Consider the following 23,697-nt stretch of genomic DNA (forward strand, 5'->3'; position numbering starts at 1 on the left):
GAGTGTAAACACATACCATACCGCGTGGACCTTCTCCAATCTGCTAAATCACCCCCACCACCCCACCCCTAACCACCACCCTTTGACAATTTTTAAAAGTCAACCCCCCAAAACCACCACAAAAAACAAAGCAGTTTTTTTCCATTGTGAGAATCATTGTGGGAGAAAATAAGATAAAGACAAAAGATAAGCCCTTTGAATATCTTGATTAAACTAATACTATGTCTATTATGCTAACCAACAAACCTTAAAATCCTTATCTCTTTTTTCTTTTTCCCTTTTCAGAATCTTACTCAAACTAAGTCTTAGCACTTTAATTAAACAATTGTTAAGTTGCTGACATGTTAGCTAGCAAATGCTTTGCTTATCCAATGCTAAAGAAGGAATACAATTTTATGGCTTGGATATGAAAAAGTTAGGAAAGAGAAATTAAGTAGATAAGCAGCACCATTTTCATTTTCTTCAACAAAATTCTTCCTCACTATGTTTTTTCCTTCATAGTAAGATAAAAGTAAAAAAGGTTTAACCGGATAATATTATTATTGAAATTAGAACCCGTGATATGCTATAAACTGTAGTTAGTAAACCATGAAGCAACTATTTCCAGACATAGTACAAACTTGCGAGATCTTAAATTTAACCTTTATATTGACTTGATAATTAATTGATTAGACTTACAAGATTATGTGTCTCAAACTAATACAACTATTTTGAAATTGTAATTAGCACATATATAGATCTTACTTTGACAACTTAAAGCTTGAAATATGAGGACAAAATAAGTAATATGGGTAAAAGAAAAGAGCTAGACGTTAGATAGAAATCAAAATGAAAAATGGTGTTGTCCCCCACCTTCTCTCTCTAGACTAGTATAGTAAATAGTAATGTAATGAAAACCAGCCAAATCACAAATACACACACTCTCTTTCTATAAATGATAAATGTAATGTATTCCACTCATTTACACCTCTCCTCAGATCCCTTTCCCCATCTCTCTCTGGCCAAAGTCAGCGCCTTCTTTTGTCTTCTTTTCCTCTGCACTTCCTCCCTCTACCAAAAGTCAAGGCCATAGCAAAAGGAGAAAGAATATGGAGGATGATTGGGATCTACATGCGGTGGTCAGGGGCTGCGCCGCTAGTTCTACCGCCGCAACCACCACCACTACCACCAACAGCGCCGCCACTACTACTTTTTGCAGCTTCCAACCAAGGCAAGATGGAAACTTTTTTAGCTTTCAAGATCCGTTTGTGCCAAGATTTGACAACCCTAACAATACTGCTTTTGAAGAGTTGCATAATCTTTACAAGCCTTTCTTCCCCAAATCTCAACCACAACAACAGCCACCTCTTTCTCCTCAAAATATACCTATTTCACCCCTCTCTGTTATTGGAGGACTACAAGATCTATCACCCCAACAAACACTAATAAAACAGCAGCAACAACAACATATTCATCAGCTAAACACAAGAGTACTAACACAACCCAAGCAGTCTCTGTCTGTAAATGGTTCCGCAAATAGTACAACTAGTGTTCCACATACTCAAAGCCCAAGACCTAAAAGAAGGTAACTTTAACTATTTTTTAAACTTTTCTTTTCATTCTCCGTAAAATATTTGAAGTTTCTGGATGGAAAGATTAGACCTTTGTCAGTTAGTACATAACGATATCATGAATTCAGCTTCTGTTTATTTTTTCACACATTAATATGGATTTTCCTTTCTTTTTATCAGGAAAAACCAATTGAAGAAGGTATGTCAAGTACCAGCTGAAGGTTTATCTTCTGACATGTGGTCTTGGAGAAAGTATGGACAAAAACCCATCAAAGGCTCTCCATACCCAAGGTATGTTCCTTAATAACTTTCTTTTAGTACATTTTAGGCTACTTAAAACACAAAAACAAAGTCCTTTTTAAACAACATAAAATTTTGTATTCTTAATTTTGAGATTAAACTTAGGTTCATTTCTTTGGTTGGAACAGGGGATATTACAGGTGTAGCACCTCAAAGGGTTGTTTAGCCCGGAAACAGGTGGAGCGAAATAGATCCGACCCGAATATGTTCATTGTCACCTACACATCAGAGCACAACCACCCTATGCCAACTCACCGGAACTCTCTCGCCGGAAGTACCCGACAGAAGCCGGTGAACTCCGAAGCTGGCACACCAAGTGACTCTAACAAACCAACTAGCTCATCGCCGGTATCTTCGCCGGCGTGCCATTCTCCGGCAACGGAGAAGCAAGAAAGCAGCAAGGAAGATAAAGAGGATATTTTCGAAGACGATGATGATGAATTTGGCAGTTCTAATACGGGATTAGATAACATGGAACCTGCAGATAATGACTTTTTTGAGGGGTTAGAAGAACTCGCCGCTAATGCCACAGGAGATTGTTTCCCCGATAACTTTCCGGGGTCTGTGCAATTTCCTTGGCTGACAAATAGTGCCACAACCACCGCAGCAGGCGGTATTTGACTTGCCGGAAAAAGTAGACGTGAGAAAAAGTTGAAGAAATGATGCTTTTCTTCTTATTCACTTTTCTTTTTTCACTTGTAGTTGTAGGAGTATCTTTTTGTCCGTTAGAGATATAGGAAGAGAGAAAGCAATAGAGAATCTTGAAATCTCCATGCCTCTCTTTTTTTTAGTCTTTTTGGTTTTGTTCTCTTTTTGTACGTGTAAGGTATAATTCCATTCCCTATCATTGTAGAGAGACTTGTAGAGAACAAAGGAAAAAAGAGGAGTTTGATTCCAATGTTCTTTGTTAGGATAATAGGAGTATATTGGATGATAAGGTACATATAATTTGGGTAAAAATCCCTTGGCTGTTAAAATGTTAATTTTATAGTAATCATTATCAATGATTTGAGTTTTTTCAATTGTTAACTTTTGCATACATTTTGTGGTGGTTGTTCATGTTAGTGTTCTTGAGTGTTTGTGCTACTAATTATGTTTGGAGATATTGAGTCCTACCAAATGGAATCTTGGGAAATTTGCTTGCCAATTTATCCCGAACAGCCACAGGTTTTGCTTGTCGACTGAATTAGACACCTCTAAATACCGGGTGGCATTCTAACTATTGGAAAATGTAAGTTCAAACTTCCAAGTTTAATTTTCAAAAAATTTCAACCTAAAGATCGCCGTGAATGCGTAAAATTCACCGGGGAGTGAAATGTTCAGGAAGAAAGGAACTCCCTCATCACCTTTTCCTCCTCAATTAAGACAAGGAACTTCATTTTAAGATGCCCTGTTTATGCTCTGACTAGCCAGCTCCTTAATTAATAAGGACATGTTTGATGTGCCCAAAACAGTTACAAAGAGCCAGAAAAGCATATTTCTCCCTAGGAAAGAACAAAAAAAAAAGACTGTTATAGCAAATAGGAAAAAGAAAAAAAGCTTACAGGCCAAGCATGAACACTGCATTCAAGGACAAAGCACCATATATCATAAAAAGGTAATCTCATTCCGCTTATTGTGAAAATACAAGACACTCAAAATATTCATTTTCACCTCTTCAACGTTGAGAAGAGCAAAAGAATGACATGGTATATATCGAGAAGACAGGAAATAGAAAGATTTAAGGATTGAACCTCGGCCATTGAATAGATCCAGGTAAGAAATTTGAGTCTGTTTTCTTGAAGTACTAGGTTTTAAGGCTTTTCACCGTAGGGAATGATGATCAAGCTTAAATGCTATCTGTCGAAGAGGAACTTTAGGCATTAGATAGAGTGACCAAAGACGATGAATAGTTACGATGCTTTTATGAATTCCAGAATCAAAGTAATAGGTCAGAAGCCCACCAGCTTCAGCAAACACTGGCACTTCATTATTGGTTTTAAGAATTTTGTAAAGTTTGACCAGTAAGGTCTGAAAAATGCTTTATCAAGAAATAGGAAAGAACCTTAACTAATCACCCAAGTACATCTCATATTTTTGAACGAGAAGAAGTTAGTAGCAAGAACACTATGTTCTTCTTTCCTTTAAATGAACGATCATAAAAGTGTTGGTGCTTACATCTCACACTTAAAAGTCACGAAATGTTCAAAAGGAACTCACTACTTATTTGATTCTCTATCGTATACATAAAAAGGAAAGAGGAATAGCATTGAGATACGTCCAAAGCCAAAATATTAAGCTCAGAACAAAGCTAACACAGTATAAGCATACATAAACTTTATCTTGTATTGAACCAACTACAACTTGGATGAAATTTCAAATACAAAAATTCTTGGCAGAGCACGCCCACTAAACTTGTAACATCATTTTGTCATGTCCAAATGATATCAGTTCACCAGAAGCAAGATGGATGGAGATGTCTTCATAGAACATGATTTGCATACCTACTCAACAACTTATGCATCAAAGCAGGTATCTCAAATGACAGCACAGAGCTTGAAGATCAAAGGGACCTCGCACATTCCACTTGATCTTAGCCGAAAGGCTGAGAAACGTATCCAAATGGGACCTCAACTGACTGCAAAGAATCTCCACATACCCAGTGAATATCACATCAGAACTAGGAACGATATCCTAACACTCCAGTTAGTATTAGGCTGTTGAAGTAGAAACCTCATATCCCTCCAGAAAGCTTCGCAATTTTTCTGTTTCACCAATGGCAGAAAGCCATTGAGTTAGGACTTCCATGGTAATGTAGTCAGGATTACATGCATTTTCAGTCATTTGGTCCATTATTTGAAATGCCTTTTCCACCCAATTCCTCTCCTGAAGGCCTTTAAAGATGGCATTGTATGTGATGGTATTTGGTCTTACCCCTTTGTCCTTCATATCACCCAACAAAGAAATACCAGCTTCTACTTTGTCACTCTTGCAGAGAGCGTCGATCAAAGTATTGTATATGACAGTGTTTGGTGGCACATTTGTAGAAGAACTCATATTCTGGAATATTTTCATAGCTTCATCAACATTTCCAGCTAAACAATATGCATGAATTAGTGCTCCATATGTAACAACATTAGGCAAATAACCATCATCAATCATCCTCTTCATAACTCTATGGGCAGTTGCAAATTGCTCCTTCTGGCTGAAATATGATATCAAAGTGTTGTAGGTGTAGCGATCAGGTTTGATACCTGCCTCCTCCATGTCTCTAAGCATATTATGAGCTTCATCAATCTTATTTTTCCTGCAAAATCCCCCAATCAGAGCATTATAGCAGATAATATCCAATCCAAACCCAGCTTCTTTCGCCTTTGAAGCGACACAGGAAGCATCATTCGTTCTTCGAGCCTGGCAAAGGCCCAAAATCAAACTGTAGTACACTTTGGCATCAGGGAAGCACCCATTTTCTGACATTTCATTAAATAAATTCATTGCTTTGTCAATATTGTTGACACTACAAAAAGAAGTAATGAGGATGGTGTAAGTGATCGCATTCCCCTTTACACCTTTCCCTTGCATCTCAGCAAAAAGCTCTATACCACTGTTAACTCTCCCATGCTTGCACATTCCATCAAGCAAAGTATTCAGAGTAATCACATTTGGCACAACCCCGCCCTTTTTCATCTGGTCAAAAAGCTCGTATGACCTTTCAATCTCGCCTGCTTTGCAGAAACCATCTATCAAGCAATTATAGGTAACAGTATTAGGTTCATATCCACTCTCCAGCCTCATCTTTTCCATCAACTTAAACCCTTCTTCTTGCCTCCCTACCTTACAAAGCCCATCAATCAATGTATTGTAGAGAACAAGGTCTGGCTTAACAAGAATGCCATCACTTTCACTGCCTCCCATCTTCTCAAACACCTGCATTGCCTCATCGACCTTGTAACTTTTGCATAAATGATTGATGAGAATCCCAAATGTCACAACATCTGGTTTAATTTCCTTTCCCTTCATCTCATTCATAAGCAAATTCATCTTTTCAAAATCACGCTCCCTACCTAACCCACTCAAAAGGGCATTAAATGAAACAGCTTCCGCCTGACCACCCAACCTCATCATATCATGCAAAAGGTCCCAAGCCTTGTTACACTTCCCGCTTCGACAAAAGTTGGTAATCAATTTAGTAAGCCACACATCATCCAAGAACACACCATGTTCGAAGAATCTAACAACAAGTCCACAAATTTCCTCCACACTCATCCTCCTCCCAACCCAATTCCTCTTCCAAATAGCAGATAAAATAATATCCATCGTACTCTCATTCGGCGGGAAACTACTGTCCCTATCGAGCATTTCGTCGAGCACCTTGAAACCATCATCGATATTCCCTCCACGAAACAAGCAATCTAACAGCAAATTAACCACATTTGTGTTTCTTGATTCAGGGTCTAGTGCATTGAACACGGCTATCGATTCCTCAAGCATTTTGGCTCGGTCAAAGCATCTTATAAGAAGAGTCGCAGCATTAATGGATAAAGGGATTTCTCTATCTTTAGCAAAGGAAAAAAGCTGGTAAAGCTTACTGGGTACGTCAGATATTTCTTCACGCATTGCTTGTTCAAGAATAGCTTGAAATGTGAAGGAAAGAGAAGAAGGGCTTGATGATGAACTGGAGCTATGGCTTTTAAAGAATTCAAAGAACTGTAAAGCTTTTTCAGTGGATCCCAATTGACGGGTGATTTTGAGAAGGGAAGTTGGGAAAGGAGGGGTGTGAAGAAATTCAACAAGCTGTGGTTTGGAATTCCAGTCATTGTGATCGGTAGTGTTGAGGAGGGACACTATTTCGGAGACTGGCTGCGGCGGCGGAAGAGGTTTATGTGGATCGTCGAGCTCGCCGGAGAAGTATCTCAGTCCGATAATAGTGCCTGTTTTAGTCCGTGTAGGAAGATGAAGGAGGGATTTTGTTGTAGCTGGGAGTTTCATTGTTCTCGGAGTTTCAGAAGCAGCGGTACTTGCCGGTCGAAAGTGAAACCTCGTACTGGGATGAATAGTTTAGGTCTTACAAAATTTTGCGCGGGTCCGTTGTCTAGCAAAATAAATTACTAGTTTACTCAACAAAAATAAAAGAAGACTTTTATTATTATACCATTAAAATGAGAACAAGTGTTTAAAAGATGCCACCACACGATTTTCAATCCAACTTGAAAATATATTCTTCCTAAGAAATTCGTTTACACTCGAAAGCAGATAACAATTAAATTTATATACGGTGTTAAGAATATATATATTAGTTCAATACAAATAATTAATAAAGTTAAATAAAGCAAATAAAAGATGTAGTAAATAGCCAAACCAATAATGATAGTGAGTTCGAGCTCGGTTAAAGGCCTAACAAGGAACCTACCTTCGGTTTCGGGCTTGCACTCACAAAGAACTTATGAATAAAAATAAAAACTTTGAATAACTTTTAGAAACAGAGAGAACATAAGTATATTGCCTTGGTATGCATGTTATAGTGTGTCTAATGAATAATTAGCTTCCCCTTTATATAGTAGGAGAGTTTTACCCTAGGTACAATTTTAAGAAAGGTAAAAACCTTCTTTTTCGCTAATCATTGATTTTCTGCCGATACGGGGCCGGAATTCTCGCCGTGATATCCGGTTGGGCACGGATATCACATACCTTTGTTAGTCGTGTGCGGTTGTTTGGTAATGCTCTCCGAAATCTTGGGACTCGAACCAGGCCTAGGGGCGTGGTCCCGATGGCTCCGAGGGTAGGTGTTTTGCTCGGGCCCCGGTACGAGAGGCTCCTGGTTTTGGTTCTAATTCCTTAGAGTCACGTCCCTGCTCCGTTTGCCTCACCGGGAAACCGGGGTGCTTATTGGACTCGATTTTATCCGTATACAGATAGTTCTCTCGTTTCTTAAGGAGTAGGTTTGCCGAAATGATGGGAAACGACAGATGTTCTTCGGTTCCTTCATTCGTACGTTACGACGAAGGAGCCGAAACGTCCCATCAGTTGCGTCGTTCTGACTTCGAACACGTGTCGCTCATCGGCTGGTTTCCCCCGAATGCAAAGCGTCGCTTGTTTCCTTATAAAAGATTCCAACCTTTGTTCTTTTTCTACTTTTCGACCAAGCTATTACCCTCGAGCTTTCCAGTTATCATCAAACCTCTTTCAAATCTTCATATCTTCACCCTTGTTTTTCAATTTTCATAGTGATTTCCAGGATTTTCCATATTTTCTTCAAACCTTTATACTCTGTTCTTCATCTTCAAAACTCGTTCTTTCAAAAACTTTGTGTTCTTTCTTCAAATTTTTAAACCTCCCCGAATAACAATGGCCAAAACATCCAAATTTTTTCCTCAATAAGTTGCCTCATCATCTTCCCAATCGGTCGCCGGTACTGAGGCGTTTGCTCCTGATGTAGTTGCCCAAACGGCTTCTCCCGAGGTGGCTGCTAACGAACCGACCCCTGAGCCTCCACTGAAAGTGTTCATTCTAGGGGGCTGCTTAATTGCAGATGCCTTTAAGGTCGAGAAACCCTCACACAAACAAGACCGAGGTGAAGGAGTATCAAGGTACATATGCTCCGTGACTGAATACGTTCTTTCCATAGTTCGAAAGGATTGCAATTGGGAAGGCAAGGATATAGTAGTCCCTGGGCTCGAGGACGCCATTACTACCCATGTGGAGGGGTACTTAAGTGTTTACACTTACCCCTTCACTTTAGGCCCGGTGGACCCAATTGTTCTAGACTTTTACAAGAGGTACGAGGTGTGCCTCGGGCAAATCCACCCATCGTTATGGAGGATCGTGATCCTCCTTCGCTACTTTGTGAAAAAGATCGAGTCTCGTTGGTTCACGATCGATCATCTGCTTCGATTGTACAGTCCCCAAATTTTTCAAGAGGGACTGATCAAGCTTACTCGTCGGGCCAGCAAGGCCCCCTTTTTGAGTATTGACAAGGACCGAGACCAGGGTTGCCAGGGATGCTTCGTTCGGGGTGAAGACCGAAGACCTGATATCCCCCAAGTACATGTCATTCCCTAAGAAGTGGAACGCATCCCGTAAGTGCAATTTTTCTTTAAGCACCAAAGATTTTCTTTTCCTTCAATTTCTTTCTTCTCATTCATACTTGTGGTTGTGCAGCTGTCCCCCGGGTTTCGAATGCGGTCCCCCGACTAAAGGAATGGATCGAAGGCATTTGTACTTAGATGTCGTCCTACGAGCGCATGGCATGGGCTCTCGAATGGCCAATGGGAAGCCCATTCTTATGGTAAGGCCTCTTTCAGAATAGTTAATACCATGCTTCTATCTTTCAACATACTGGATTTCCTTTCCCTCTGTTGTTGCAGGTTTGCCTAAGACAACCGAACTTAAGACTTTGGAAGGAGACGAGGATGTGTCCTTGACCATTGATTCCTCCGTTGCGGGGCAGCCCGGGGCTGCCATGGAGGAAAAGAAGAAAAAGAAGAGAAAACCTTCGGGCTCTGAGGTGAAGAAACCAAAGAAGAGGGTGGCCCGCAAGCCCAGGATGAGCTCTAGATCCCGGGAGCCGGACTCCGACTCTCTCCTCCGGTTCAGGGACGAGCCAGAGGATGAGCTTATTTTCATTATCCATGTGACGACCTTTACCGGGGAGCAAGAGGCATTCGAGGAGGAGACTCGTGAGGTCGACCGCCCTCAGACTCAAGAGATCAATATGGAGACCCGGGCTGGGACTCCCAGGATACTGGCTTCGCTCCGAAGGAAGCTCCCGTAGGCCCTCCTACACTAAGTCCATGCCCGAGGAGGTCCAAGCAAGAAATGAGAATCGCAATGAAGGGGTCCATGGTGCAGACGATCTCATTCACTCTTTTTTCGATGGTGTGGACTCATCTGCTTTGGAAGATTTCTCCGGACTAGGTGATCTGGAAGTTCCAAATAATGACACATCCTCGGAAGCTGGCAGGCCGAGTTTGAACCCGAAATTAATCAACCAGTTCCATGCTCCTAGTATGGACCCCGGTCTCAAGAGATCGGTTATTCTGACCGTCCCAAGGATGCCCGGGTTTGTCTCCTCCTATGTGGATAGCTAGCTACCTCCGATGCCTAGTGACTGAGGAGGACCGGGCAAAAATGAATGAGGTAAACATGTCGTGCCTTTTCAATGTGTCGCATCAGGTGCTGAACCGGGTAAGGCATCATTACTTTCCATCAAACTTTACTTAGGTTTTGATATTTCTCATATTTTTCATCTTTTTGCAGGCCTCGGTACTTTATCATGAGAACTTTCTTCGGAACCGGGTCGAGGTCAATCAGATTGAGCTTGAGGTCAAGGAGCTTTCCTAGAAAAGGGATATGTACAAGCTTCTGAGCGAGCAACAATAATGGGTCATTAAGAACCTTAAGGCCGAGCTGGATGGGTCTCAGAAATAGGCATCGGTCCTACGGCGGGAGCACACCGACTTGGTTGAAAAGGTAAAGGTTTTGAAGTTAGAAATAAGGATCCAGTCCAGTGGCTAACGACAATACCTCATAGTTCTAGCAGAATATCGACCAAATCGACCAACTCCAAAAGGAAAAGGACGAGATCTAAGTAATGGCCAACTGGTGGAAAAGCAAGATGGATCTGCTGGCCTTGGAGAAGGAGACTGCCCAGGCGAAGCTGTCTTCGGTAGAAGTTCAACTTTGGGTGGAGAAGGAGAAAGCTGATAAACGGGCTCAGTAAAATGAGGATCTCCAAACACAACTGGACTCGGCCATCGCATAACGGGACGCTCTTATTAAAGAGCTCGAAGTAATGAGGTTCAAGTTGGAGACAATCTCGACCGATGCTGACGAGATGGCGGCTCAATATAGGTCCGATGTCGAAGCAGCCGAGGCTCGCCTGAAGACCACTGCTAAGAACGTGAGGCGGCTATCTCGAAGGGAGACCCTAGAAGAGATCCTTGCCCGAGGCTTTGACCTATCTGCTGAGATCGAGGAGGCAAAAAGACTTGAGGTAAAGGAAAAATAGCTAGTTGAACCCGTAGGTAAGGAAGGCTCCGAAGAATCCGAAGGCCCCGATGGTTCTGGTGACGAATCGAGCTTCGGTGAAGATCAGGCATAAATGCTTTAGGATTTTTTAGTTTTTGTATTCGGTAAATATTTTTTGTTAAGTTTGAGGCCGTTTTTGTTGGGCCTTTGTAAAGATATTCCAAAATATATAAAATTTCCCCTTTGGGCAATTTCAAGTCTTTACTATTTTAGCATCTTTTCATAATTGCAAATATTTCTAATGCTTTAGCACAGAATCAAACGTAGTAATAAGTCATTTATTTTTCGGAGGTCCAAACAGAACCTGATTCGATGGAATCTTTGCTCGAAACTTTTGAAAACTCGGAGTGACCAGAAGTTTTCCTGAGATGCTTAAGTGTTCTTAGACGATGCCTTTGCCGAGGGTAGCTTTTTAGCAGGTTTAGAATTTTTTGTTGTAGGCCTTACATTTTGATTACGGGCTTTGGACGTTCCGGGCCATTTTTAGGGCAGCTGTAGCCTTTTAGGTCGAGGCACTGCCTAATAAGTTTTGTGCCTCTGGGTTTTGATAACCCGAGCTTCCCGAACTTAGTTTGGACAACAATTCCAGAGTGGAGGTAGCCCTTGGGCTCGGACAAGGGTAGCCTTTGGGCTTGATAGTCCCTGGGTAGGGATAACTTTTAGGCTCGATGCTTTAAGAGGTAAAAATATGTAATAGCAAGGTAGAAACTTTCTTTCATTTCTGTGTATAAATTACAAGACCGAGAACGTGTAAACGCTTGTATTATGGCTAAGGTGGCCTACGCGGGCACGTTTCACTTGACTGTTTGGCCATTACAATAAATCCTAACCATCAAGCCTAGGCTGGTAAGCACAAAGTTTTCTTCTTTCCTTGCTAAGAAGCTTGACCCGGGGGTACCTCGGATACTATTGATGAGACCATTGACTACAATTTAAAACCGGTCTTCAATTCTAAGTTAGCACGATTTACTGCTGCCTCATTAGAAACCTTGCCGGAAAACCCATTCGGGACAAAACAGGTTCAAGGGAAAAAGAGTGCAATGCTTGCTTTCAGACCTAATAGTCACATTCTCCTTTGGCTGTTTCCTGTAAGTGTTAGTCCAATTCACAATACTATAAAAAGGTGAAAAAAGGTTGTACCTTAGCAGTAGTACCGCTTTAAGTACATCACGTTCCAGTTGTTCGGTAGTTGTGCACCATTTCCCGCTTTATAGGTAATCTCAATGATTTTATATGGTACTTCCCAATTCAGCCTAAGTTTTCCTTCGTTCGGGTTCTGGGTGTGCAATGTTACTTTTCTTAACACCATGTACCTGCTATTGAAGTGTTAGAAGTTGGATCTTCGGTTGTAATACCTTTCTATTTGCTGCTTCTGGGCGGCTAAACGGACTAAGGCAGCCTCGCGCCTTTCATCCAATAATTCCAGGTTAGTGCTCATGGACTCAAGGTTTGATTCCTCGATCGCATATCGGAACCTGAGGCTCGGTTCTCCAACTTCGACCGGTATTAATGCTTCGGCGCCGAAGACCAATGAAAATAAAGTGGCCCCGGTACTAGATTTAGAGGTTGTACGGTATGCCCACAAGACTTCGGGCAGAATTTCCTTCCATTTCCCTTTGGTATTAGTCAACCTTTTCTTTAGGTTTGAAGTACGGTCTTGTTTGTTGATTCTGTCTGTCCGTTCCCACTAGGGTGATAGGGTGTTGACAATATCTTTTGATCTTATGGTTTTCGAAAAATTTGTTTACCTTGCTGCCGATGAATTGCTTCACGTTATCACACACTGTCTCGGCCGATATTTCGAACCGACATATTATGTGGTCCCAAATAAAGGCGACGACTTCTTTTTCCCGGACCTTCTCAAACGCTTGAGGTTTGACCCACTTAGAAAAATAATCGGTTATAAACAGTATGAATTGAGCCTTACCAGGTGCCCATGGTAGGAGACCAATTATGTCTATTCCCCATTTCATGAACAGACAAGGTGACAAGACCGAATGTAGTAGCTCTCCAGGCTGATGGATCATCGGTGCATGCCTCTAACAGTCGTCACATCTTCGTACAAAGTCCATTTTATCATTCTCCATGCCGATCTAGTAATAGTCGACTATGATTATCTTACGAACCAAAGATTCTGTCCCCGATTTACCACAAGTAGGGAGTCACACTTAGCTTCGACCACGTTGGCCCCCAGGCTTTTAGCCAATTTGAGACCTACAATCATGGCCTCATACTTAGTCAATTTCACAGTTCTAATAGATTCCCTAACTACGTTACCCGTCGGCGGATTCAACATGATGCCGATTCCGGACCCTTTTGCATTCGAGGCACCATACGTAAAGAGGGTCCAGATTCCGAGGTAGTCCCCGAGGTTATCAAAAATTCCTTTTCGACTTTGGGTATTAAGGTCGGCGTAAAGTCAGCCACGAAGTCTGCCAAAATTTGTGACTTGATGGCGGTTCGGGGTCGATATTCGATATCGTACCCGCTAATTTCTACGGCCCATTTGGCCAACCTCACCGAGAGCTCGGGCTTATGCATTATGTTCCTTAGTGTGTAAGAAGTTACGACGCATATGGGGTGGCATTGAAAATACGGCTTAAACTTTCTGGAGGCACTTAGCAAAGCGAGCGCCATGTTTTCTAGGTGAGGGTACCTTGTTTCGGCCTCACCTAGAGTTCTACTAACATAATAGATAGGAAATTGCATACCTTCCTCTTCCCGAACTAACACTCCACTTACCTCTACCTCGGATACTGCTAAGTACAGGTACAACTACTCATCCACCTTCGGAGTATGGAGCAAGGATGGGCTCGCAGGTACTTAACTAACATGTCGTCAATATAAACTTCCATTGATTTTCCTATTTTTTCTTTGAACATCGGTTTACTAGGCGTTGATAGGTTGTAGCGGTATTTTTTAGCCCGAACGACATTACATTATAACAATATGTGCTGAATTTAGTGATAAAGGAAGTTTTTTCTTGATTTCTCGGGTCCATCCGGATTTGGTTGTACCCGGAATAGGCGTCGAGAAAGCTAAGTATCTCGTGCCCTGCTGTTGCATGGATCATGTGATCGATGTTACGCAAAGGAAAAGAGTCCTTGGGACACGCTCTATTCAAGTATTTGTAATCTATGCACATGCTCAATTTATTCCCCTTTTTAGGAACTACCGCTATGCTAGCCAACCAATCCGGGTACTTAAATTCCCAAATGGAACCTATTTTAAGGAGTTTGGATACCTCGTCTTTGATGAATGCATGCTTGACTTCGGACTGAGGCCTCCTCTTCTATTTAACTGGGCGGAACTTTGTATCCAAGCTTAGTGTATGAGTGGTTATTTCTGGCGGGATCCCTGTTATATCAAGATGGGACCAAGCGAAACAATCTATGTTAGCTATGAGGAATTTAATGAGAGTTTTCCTGAGCTTGGGAGTTAACCCCGTCCCCCGGTATACCTTCAAATCAGGCAAGTGTTCGATCAATATGACTTGCTTCAGCTTCTCGACCGTTGATTTGGTGGCGTTAGAATCATCAGGGTTGATGAACGACCTAGGAACTCCGTAATCATCATCCTTGCCTTCTTTTTGCTTCTCCGATTCGGTCGGGGCTGGCGTCAGTGATTGCTATTTAGTTTCTTTCCTCCTAACTAGCTTTGAGTTCTTTGATGTCAAGAGCGCAGATATAGGGATCACTTCATCGACCGCGAACATTTCTTTTACGATCGGATGCTCTCCGAAAAACCGTCTTGATCCCTCCCGGTATGGGGAACTTTAGTGCTTGATATAGTGTTGAGGGTATTGCCTCATGTTGAGAGCATTATATCTCATATCCCCTTCAATCACATAAAACTTCATTTCCTGAATGGTCCCGACGATGTTCACCGGCAGGCTTATCTCCCCTTTAGTAGTTTCGCATGCCATGTTGAATCCGTTTAAAACCCGGAGTGCAGGCACTATTTGGTCTTATAGACCCAGCTACTCTACGACCCTCGATATGATGATATTGTCCGAACTACCTGGATCAATTAACACACGCTTAACTCGAGATTTATTTATGAGTACAGATATTACCAGAGCATCATTATGTGGTTGCACGATGCCTTCAATGTCCTCGTCATTGAAAGAGATGGTCCCCTTTGGTATATAATCTCGGATTCATTTTTCCCTTATGATGGACACCTTAATGCGCTTTAGTATTGGTCCTTGGGGGACGTCGACTCCACCAATGATCACGTTAATCACATGTTGAGGTTCCTCTTATTCGGTCTATTTGTTGGAGTCCCTATTCCTGAAGTGATTCTTGGCTCGATCACTTAGAAATTCCCGGAGGTGCCCGTTATTGAATAACCGGGCCACTTCTTCCCTAAGCTGTCGGCAGTCCTCGGTCCTGTGAGCGTGAGTGCCATGATTCTTACACATCAATTTAGGGTCTTTTTGGATGGGGTCAGACTATAATGGTCGAGGCTACTTGGTATCTTTAATGCGCCCGATGGCAGATACGATACTGGCAGCATCGACACTAAAGTTATATTCCGATAGTCTCAGTGCTTCTTTGGCCCTGAGTGGCCTCTCGAAACTGTTTCTACTTATGAGTCCCCGGCTATTGTGGCCCCGATCGCTCCTTTTTCATTATTTGCATGATTGTGACCGAATCCGCTACCTCTTCGATCTCCGCTATACAGTTGATACCGATCTTTGTTCCATCTAGGCTCATGATTGACGACACTTTTAGACCTGTTATTATCTCTGATGGGATAAACGGACTCAGAAGAGGCCCCGAGCTGATCATCCTCGACCCTGATTTTCAACTGGTACCTGTTATGGACGTCAACCATGTTACCGCCGGGTACTCTATCAAATTCTGTTTATTCTGATGTGAAGCCAAGGATCTTTGTAGGTTGAGTCCTTGAGTGAATTCCTGATGGCCCAATCGTCCGCAACTAGAGACAGGCCCATTTGTTCCATTTGAAACCTTGACACGAATTCCCTGAGCATTTCGTTATCTCTTTGTTTTACTTTGAAAAGGTCCGATTTTTTGGTCTCGACTTTGATGGCCCCGGCGTGAGCTTTCACAAAGGTATCTACAAGCATGCAAACGAGTCGATAGAATTAGGGGGTAAGTTGTGATACCATATATGTCACGACCCAAAACGTAGGGTCGCGACGGGCACCCTATGCCTTACACAACCGAGTACTAACGTAATATATCTTTCTTATCATACCGTCATGGGTAAGTGGGCCAGAAGGGCTGTCATGAGATAACGGGAATAAAACATAAATGTATACTAGACATAGGATGACTCAACATTTTCACGACCCAAACTCCCTCTGTATAACGTCGTGACGACACCTAGTTTCTACGACTAGGTAAGCCTAAAAAATTGCGGAAAATAACAAACGAAAGTAAAACTTGGCAACTAACAACAGAGGATAACTGAATAACTAGTGGCAATGCCGCTCAGTATGTACGATAACCAATACTCTATAAATACACAGTCTTCCCAAAATCCGGAACATCATAAGTCACAAGATACAGAAGGAGACTAGTATCTCTATACACTAGAGTCTAACAAAAGAAGTACGGAAGGTAAATGACATAGGAGAGAATAGAGGGGGACTCCGGAGTTTGCGGATGCGACAGATATACCTTGAAGTCTCCGTACATCAGCAAGCACTCTCAGCTAATAGCGGGGCTTATAAGAAGTACCTGGTTCTGCACACAAAACATGTGTAGAAGAGTAGCATGAATACACTACAACGGTACCCAGTAAGTGCCAAGCCTAACCTCGGTAGAGTAGTAACGAGATCAAGTCCGGGCCCTACTGGGATATAATAACAAGAAATATGATAAAATAAAATGAAGTAAAATAGAGAATTTAACAGAAGGAATTCACAGAGAAATAACAACACACAAACAATGTGATAATAATAGGGACGCTCCCGAGATACCGTCTCGTAGTCCCAAAAGTAAATACTCGACAGGGGATCTCCCGAGATACCATCTCGTAGGCCTAAAAATAAATATGCAGGGAGAACTCCCGAGGAACCGCCTCGTAGTCTCAAAAGTAAATGTGCAGGGAGATCTCCCAAGAAACCGCCTCGTAGTCTCAAAAGTAAATGTACAGGGAGAACTCCCGAGGAACCGCCTCGTAGTTTTAAAAGTAAATGTACAGGGAGAACTCCCGAGGAACCGCCTCGTAGTTTTAAAAGTAAATATGAAGGGAGAACTCCCGAGGAACTGCCTCATAGTCTCAAAGTAAATATGCAGGGAGAACTCCCGAGGAACCGCCTCATAGTCTCAAAGTAAACACACAACTCAAACTGATAAATACCATAGTTAACAACAAGATTTCTACAGTTATACTGATAAAGAACAAGGAAAAATGGGAAATCAACTGGGCATGCTTCACGGAGTTCAAATAAGCAATTAAAGCACGTATACATGCGATATTAGACTAAACAGGATAGCTACACATGTTGGAATAGCTTAATTAAGAATGAAAATAATCTAATACTCATTTAAATGGTATAACTCAAATTAAAGGAAAAAAATAGATTACTCCGATATAGTATCCGACTCCGAATAGATTACTCAAATTAAAGGAAAAAAACCGTAAGAATGCCCTTTTCTCGATTATCCGACTCCGAATGGCCCAAATCTAGCCAAACCCAATTGCATATCATAAATACAACTATAATAGGCTCATCTAATTAATGAAATCAATATTTTTAACAAAATTTCCTAAATTTGCCCTAAAAAGGTCGACCCGGTCCCATGTCTCAGAATTGGGTAAAAGTCACAAAATATGAACACTCATTCACTCACGAGTCTAACCATATCAAATTTACCAAAATCCGACACCAAATGGTCCTTCAAATCCTCAAATCAAACTCTCCAAATCCTTAGTCTCAACTCCTAAATTCCACCTTAAATACACACTAACTAGGTGACAAAATAAATAAAGAAGCAAGATTATTGATCAAAAATAAGCACAAGGGACTTACCTCAAGAAATTCCTCAAAAATGCTCTCAAGAAATCGCTAAACCCGAGCTCAAAATGTTAAAAATGAGCAAAAATCGCGAACCCTTCCATTTAAGTGTTCTGTCCAGAAATCTCGCACCTGCGGCCCATAGTTGCACCTGCGATGTCGCACCTGCGAAATTTCCATCGCAAGTGCGGAAATAACTTAAAGGGACTGGGCCGCATCTGCGAGCAAAGGGCCGCACATGCGCGCCCGCTCCTGCGGAATTCTTCCGCTTCTGCGATCCCTCACGCCATGTCCCCTTCCACTTCTACGCTCCATCTTCCGCATCTGCGGATGCGCAGAAGCGGTTATACCTTCGTACCTGCAACCTCTGGCCTCTTCTGCGGGCTCGCACCTACGGTCAATGTTGCACATGTGCGATTACACCAGGTGCAACAACTTCAACTATTCTTCCAAAACCAAATTTGATCCGTTAACCACCCAAAATCAACCCGAGGCCCCCGGGAATTCAAACAAACATACCCAATAGTCCTAAATCACCATACGGACTTAGTCGAGCCCTCAAATCACATCAAACAATGCTAAATACACGAATCACCCTCCAATTCAAACTTAATGAACTTTAAAGTTTCGAACTTCCACAATCGATGCCTAAAGCTATCAAACCACGTCCGATTGACCTCAAATTTTGCACACAAGTCATATTCAACATTACGTACCTACTTCAACTTTCGGAATCGGAATCCGACCCTGATATCAAAAAGTCCACTACCGATCAAAATCTCCAAAAATTTGACTTTCGCCAATTCAAGCCTAAATCAGCTACATACCTCAAATTCACAGTCCGGACACGCTCCTAAGTCCAAAATCACCCAACGAAGCTAACAGAACCGACATAACTCCATTCCGGATTCATCTTCACACAGTTCTGACTACGGTCAAAATCCTAAGACTTAAGCTTCTATTTTTAGGGACTAAGTGTCCCAAGACACTCCAAAACCAAAAACAAGACCTCCCGGAAAGTCACATAAGCAGAACGACTGGACAGGTCGTTACATGCTTCCCCTCTTAAAATAATCGTTCGTCCTCGAACGAGCATAAAGACATACCTGAAGTGATGAAATGATGAGGATAACGACTGCGCATATCCCGCTCGGTCTCCCAAGTTGCCTCCTCGACTAGCTGACCCCTCCACTAAACATTCACGAAAGCAATGTTCTTTGACCTCATCTTTCGAACCTGCCTACCTAAAATAGCCACTGGCTCCTCAACATAAGATAGATCCTTGTCCAACTGGACTAAGCTAAAATTCAACACATGAGCCGAGTCACCGTGATACTTCCGGAGCATAGACACATGGAATACTGGATGAACTCCTGCTAGACTGGGAGGTAAGGCAACCTCATAAGCAACCTCCCCAATTCGCCACAACACCTAAAAAGGACCAATGAACCTTGGGCTCAGTTTGCCCTTCTTTCCGAACCTCATAATGCCCTTCATAAGCGAAACCCGGAGCAAGACTCGCTCTCCAACCATGAATGCAACATCGCGAACCTTCTGATCCGCATAACTCTTCTTTTTGGACTGGGCTGTGCAAAGTCGATCCTAAATCACCTTCACCTTATCCAGGACATCCTGAACCAAGTCTGTACCTAATAATCTAGCCTCGCCCGGCTCGAACCAACCCACTGGAGACCACCACCACCTACCATACAGAGCCTCATACGGTGCCATCTGACTACTCGAATGATAATTGTTGTTGTAGGCAAACTCCGCAAGTGGCAAGAACTGATCCCAAGCACCCCCAAAATATATCACACAAGCGCGGAGCATATCCTCCAGTATCTAAATAGTGCGCTCGGACTGCCCGTCAGTCTGAGGGTGAAATGTTATGCTCAACTCAACTCGAGAACCAAACTCCTGCTATAAATCCCTACAGAATCGTGATGTAAACTGCGTACCTCGGTCAGAGATAATAGATATCGGTACGCCATAAAGTTTGACAATCTCACGGATATAAATTTGAGCCAACTGCTTGGAAGAATAGGTAGTCATCACATGAATGAAATGAGCTGACTTGGTCAGCCTATCCACATTCACGCAGACTGCATCAAACCTCCGCTGAGTCCGTGGGAGTCCAACAACGAAATCCATAGTGATCCGCTCCCATTTCCACTCCGGAATCTATAACTTCTGAAGCAATCCACCTGGTCGTTGATGCTCATACTTTACCTGTTGGTAATTCAGACATCGAGCTACATATTCCACTATGTCTTTCTTCATTTTCCTCCACCAGTAATGTTGTCTCAAGTCCTGATACATCTTTGCGACACCCGGATGAATAGAGTACCGCGAACTGTTAGCCTCTTGGAGAATCAACTCACGCAAACCATTTATATTGGGCACACATAGCCTGCCATGCATCCTCAATGCACCATCATCTCCAATAGTTACCTCCTTAGAATCACCGTGTTGGACTGTGTCCTTAAGGACAAGTAGATGGGGGTCATCATACTGACGCTCCCTGATACGATCATAAAGAGAAGACCAAGAGACCACACAAGCCAATACTCGACTCGGCTCAAAAATATCCAATCTCACAAACTGGCTGGCTAAGGCCTGAACATCCAATGCCAATGGCCTCTTTGCTGCTCGTAGATATGCTAAACTCCCCAAACTCTCTGCCCGACGACTCAAAGTATCGGCCACCACATTGGCCTTCCCTGAATGGTACAAAATGGTGATATCATAGTCCTTAAGTAGCTCCAACCACCTCCGCTGACGTAAGTTAAGATCCTTTTGTTTGAACAGATGCTGCAAACTCCGGTGATTGGTGTAAATCTCACAAGGAACACCATACAAATAGTGCCGCCAAATCTTCAAGGCATGAACAATAGCTGCTAACTCAAGGTCACGGACATGATAGTTCTTTTTATGCACCTGCAGCTGTCTGGACGTGTAGGCAATCACCCTATCGTCCTGCATCAACACCGCATCGAGACCAATCTGCGATGCATCACAATATACAGTATAAGACCCCGAACCTGAAGGCAATACCAATACTGGGGTTGTAGTCAAAGTTGTCTTGAGCTTCTGAAAGCTCTCACATTCTTCCGTCCACCTAAACAGAGCATCCTTCTGGGTTAGCCTATTCTTAGGTGCTGCAATGGATGAGAATCCCTCTACAAAACGGCGGTAATACCTGCCAAACCAAGAAAACTCCGGATCTCCGTAGCTGATGACGGTCTAGGCCAACTCTACACTACTTCCACCTGGATCCCATCACTCGATACTACATGACCCAAGAATGCCACTGAGTATAGCCAAAACTCACACTTTGAAAATTTTACATATAACTTCTTTTGTCTCAAGGTCTGAAGCGCAGTCCTCAGGTGCTGCTCATGATCCTCTCGAGTCCGGGAGTACACCAGAATATCATCAATAAATACAATGACGAAGGAGTCAAGATAAGGCCGGAACACACCGTGCATCAAGTGCATAAAAGCTGCTGGGGCGTTGGCCAGCCCAAATGACATCACAAGAAACTCGTAATGACCATACCGAGTCCTGAAAGCAGTATTCAGGATATCTGGCTCCCGAATCTTTAACTGACGATAGCCTGAATGTAAGTCAATCTTGGAAAACACTCTGGCACCCTGTAACTAATCAAATAAGTCATCAATACGAGGCAATGGATACTTGTTCTTTATTGTAACTTTGTTCAACTGGCGGTAATCAATACACATCCGCATAGAACCATCCTTCTTCTTCACAAATAAGACAGGAGCACCCCAAGGTGACAAACTGGGCCGAATGAAACCCTTATCAAGAAACTCCAGTAACTGCTCCTTCAATTCCTTTAACTCAGGAGGAGCCATACGATACGGGGGAATAGAGATGGGCTGAGTGCCCGGCAGCAAATCAATGCCAAAATCAATATCTCTATCGGACGGCATGCCCGGAAGATTAGCTCGAAATACATCTGGAAAGTCCCTCACTACTGGGACTGACTCAACTGTAGGAGTATCAATACTGACATCTATCACATAAGCTAAATACGCATCACACCCCTTCTCAACCATTCGTTGAGCTTTAAGAAATGAAATAACTCTGCTGGGAGTATACCCTAAGGTACCTCTCCACTCTAATCGTGATAAACCTGGCATAGCCAGCGTCACGGTATTAGCATGACAATCAAGAATAGCATAATGGGGTGACAACTAGTCCATGCCCAAGATAACATCAAAGTCTACCATGCTGAGTAATAATAAATCACCTCTGGTCTCAAAACCACTAAGAGCAATCAAACAAGACCGATACACGCGGTCCACAATAAGAGAATCTCCCACAGGAGTAGACACATAAATAGAGGAACTCAAAGAATCCTGAGATACGCCCAAATACGGGGCAAAATAAGAGGACACATAGGAATATGTAGATCCTGGGTCAAATAATACTGACGTATCTCTATGACAGACCAGAACAATACTTGTAATGACAGAGTCAGAAGCAACTTCCTCTGTACGAGCCGGAAGAGCATAATATCTGGTCAGGCCTCCCCCTCTAGGGTGACCTCGACCTCCCCGACCTCCACCTCAAGCTGGCTGAGTAGGTGGGGTGGTAGATAGTGCTGGAATCATAGCATGGGGACCCGGTGGAGCACGTGGTGGCTGAGAAGTCTGTGGAGGTGCACCCCTCCTAAATCTAGGGTAATCCCTCACCATATGGCGAGTGTCACAACACTCAAAACAAGCTCTCTGAGAGCGTGGTTGCTGTGACTGGCTCGGGCCAGGTCTGCTGGATTGGACACTAAAAGCACCCCGAGCAGGAGGCACACTGGATACTGGCGGTGCATAATAAGTCTCCTGGGGCCTAGAAGGGACCGGAATACCACTGGCGGATGGAAGAGCTGAATGAACGAGGCGACTCACATAACCCCTACCATGTCGAACTGCAGCTGGGGAATGAGTACCGCTGTAAGTGCCAGAATCTCGAGACCTTTTGGCCTTCCTCTCCTCTCTATCCCGCGCAAGCATGCCCTCCAATCTCCTAGAAATACTCATAACCTGCTGATAAGAAATATCCATCTCCAACTCCCTAGCCATACTAATTCGGATACTGGGGTGGAGTCCCTCAATAAACCGTCGAACCCTCTCTCAAAATGTGGCAACCAAGGTCGGTGCATGTCGGGCCAAATCACTGAAGCAGACTGCATACTCTAACACAGTCATAGCACCCTGGCGCAGCTGCTCAAATTTTGCGTGCCATGAGTCCCTGAGGCTCCGAGGGACATACTCTCTCAAAAACATGTCCGAGAATCGAGTCCATGTAAGTGAAGCTGCCTCATTCGGACTACTCAATTCATAAGCACGCCACCACTGATAGGTTGTTCCTCCAAGATGGAAGGTGATAAAAGAAACCCCACTCGTCTCCGCTACGCCCATAGTACGGAGAATACGATGACACTCCTACAGAAAACCCTGAGAATTATCCGTAGCCAATTCGCTGAAGGTGGGTGGTACTTCTTGTACCTGTCAAGTTTGAGCTGCTCCGCCTCAGAAGTGGTTGTCCTAGTCTCGAGCTGAATTGGAGCTACCGGCTGCATCGGTATAATCTCTGGAACCTGGTCGGCCTGAACCCGCTGCTCTGGAGTATCAGCGACGGGAGTCTGTGCTCCTCCCCCGGCCTGAGATGTGGCAGGAGCAAGTGGAATCAATCCAGCCTGAGCTAAGGTGCTGAACATGCTTATAAACTGGGCTAGAGTCTCCTGGAGAGCTAGTGCAGCAACAAGTATCTCAGGTGTCTGCCCTCCAGCTGGAGCTACTGGGGGCTCCTCTGTCGCCGCGCGTG

The 23,697-nt window shown here is 43.2% G+C and overlaps 2 protein-coding genes across 2 annotated transcripts; one reads left to right on the forward strand and one right to left on the reverse strand.

Moving 5' to 3' along the window:
* Positions 1-955: 955 nt before the first annotated feature.
* On the forward strand, positions 956-2,502 carry LOC107810059 (WRKY transcription factor 22). Its single transcript, XM_016634791.2, has 3 exons — positions 956-1,564; positions 1,731-1,841; positions 1,979-2,502. The coding sequence occupies exons 1-3, from the start codon at positions 1,089-1,091 to the stop codon at positions 2,469-2,471; spliced, it is 1,080 nt and encodes a 359-aa protein (XP_016490277.1). The 5' UTR covers positions 956-1,088; the 3' UTR covers positions 2,472-2,502.
* Positions 2,503-3,941: 1,439 nt separating this feature from the next.
* Positions 3,942-6,942, reverse strand: LOC107810060 (uncharacterized). Its single transcript, XM_016634792.2, has one exon. It carries the CDS (start codon positions 6,816-6,818, stop codon positions 4,542-4,544), a length of 2,277 nt encoding a protein of 758 aa, XP_016490278.1. The 5' UTR covers positions 6,819-6,942; the 3' UTR covers positions 3,942-4,541.
* Positions 6,943-23,697: the final 16,755 nt, after the last annotated feature.

The sequence above is a fragment of the Nicotiana tabacum genome, chromosome 19 (genome assembly GCF_000715075.1).
Source record: "Nicotiana tabacum cultivar K326 chromosome 19, ASM71507v2, whole genome shotgun sequence".
Taxonomy (NCBI): Eukaryota; Viridiplantae; Streptophyta; class Magnoliopsida; order Solanales; family Solanaceae; genus Nicotiana; species Nicotiana tabacum.

What these genes read in the sequence shown, in the direction of transcription:
- LOC107810060 (XM_016634792.2), bottom strand. Translation starts at nt 6,818, where the DNA reads ATGAAACTCCCAGCTACAACAAAATCCCTCCTTCATCTTCCTACACGG.
- LOC107810059 (XM_016634791.2), top strand. Translation starts at nt 1,089, where the DNA reads ATGGAGGATGATTGGGATCTACATGCGGTGGTCAGGGGCTGCGCCGCT. An exon ending in AGCCCAAGACCTAAAAGAAG is followed by an intron (nt 1,565 to 1,730) that starts GTAACTTTAACT and finishes TCTTTTTATCAG; the next exon opens with GAAAAACCAATTGAAGAAGG. An exon ending in AAAGGCTCTCCATACCCAAG is followed by an intron (nt 1,842 to 1,978) that starts GTATGTTCCTTA and finishes TGGTTGGAACAG; the next exon opens with GGGATATTACAGGTGTAGCA.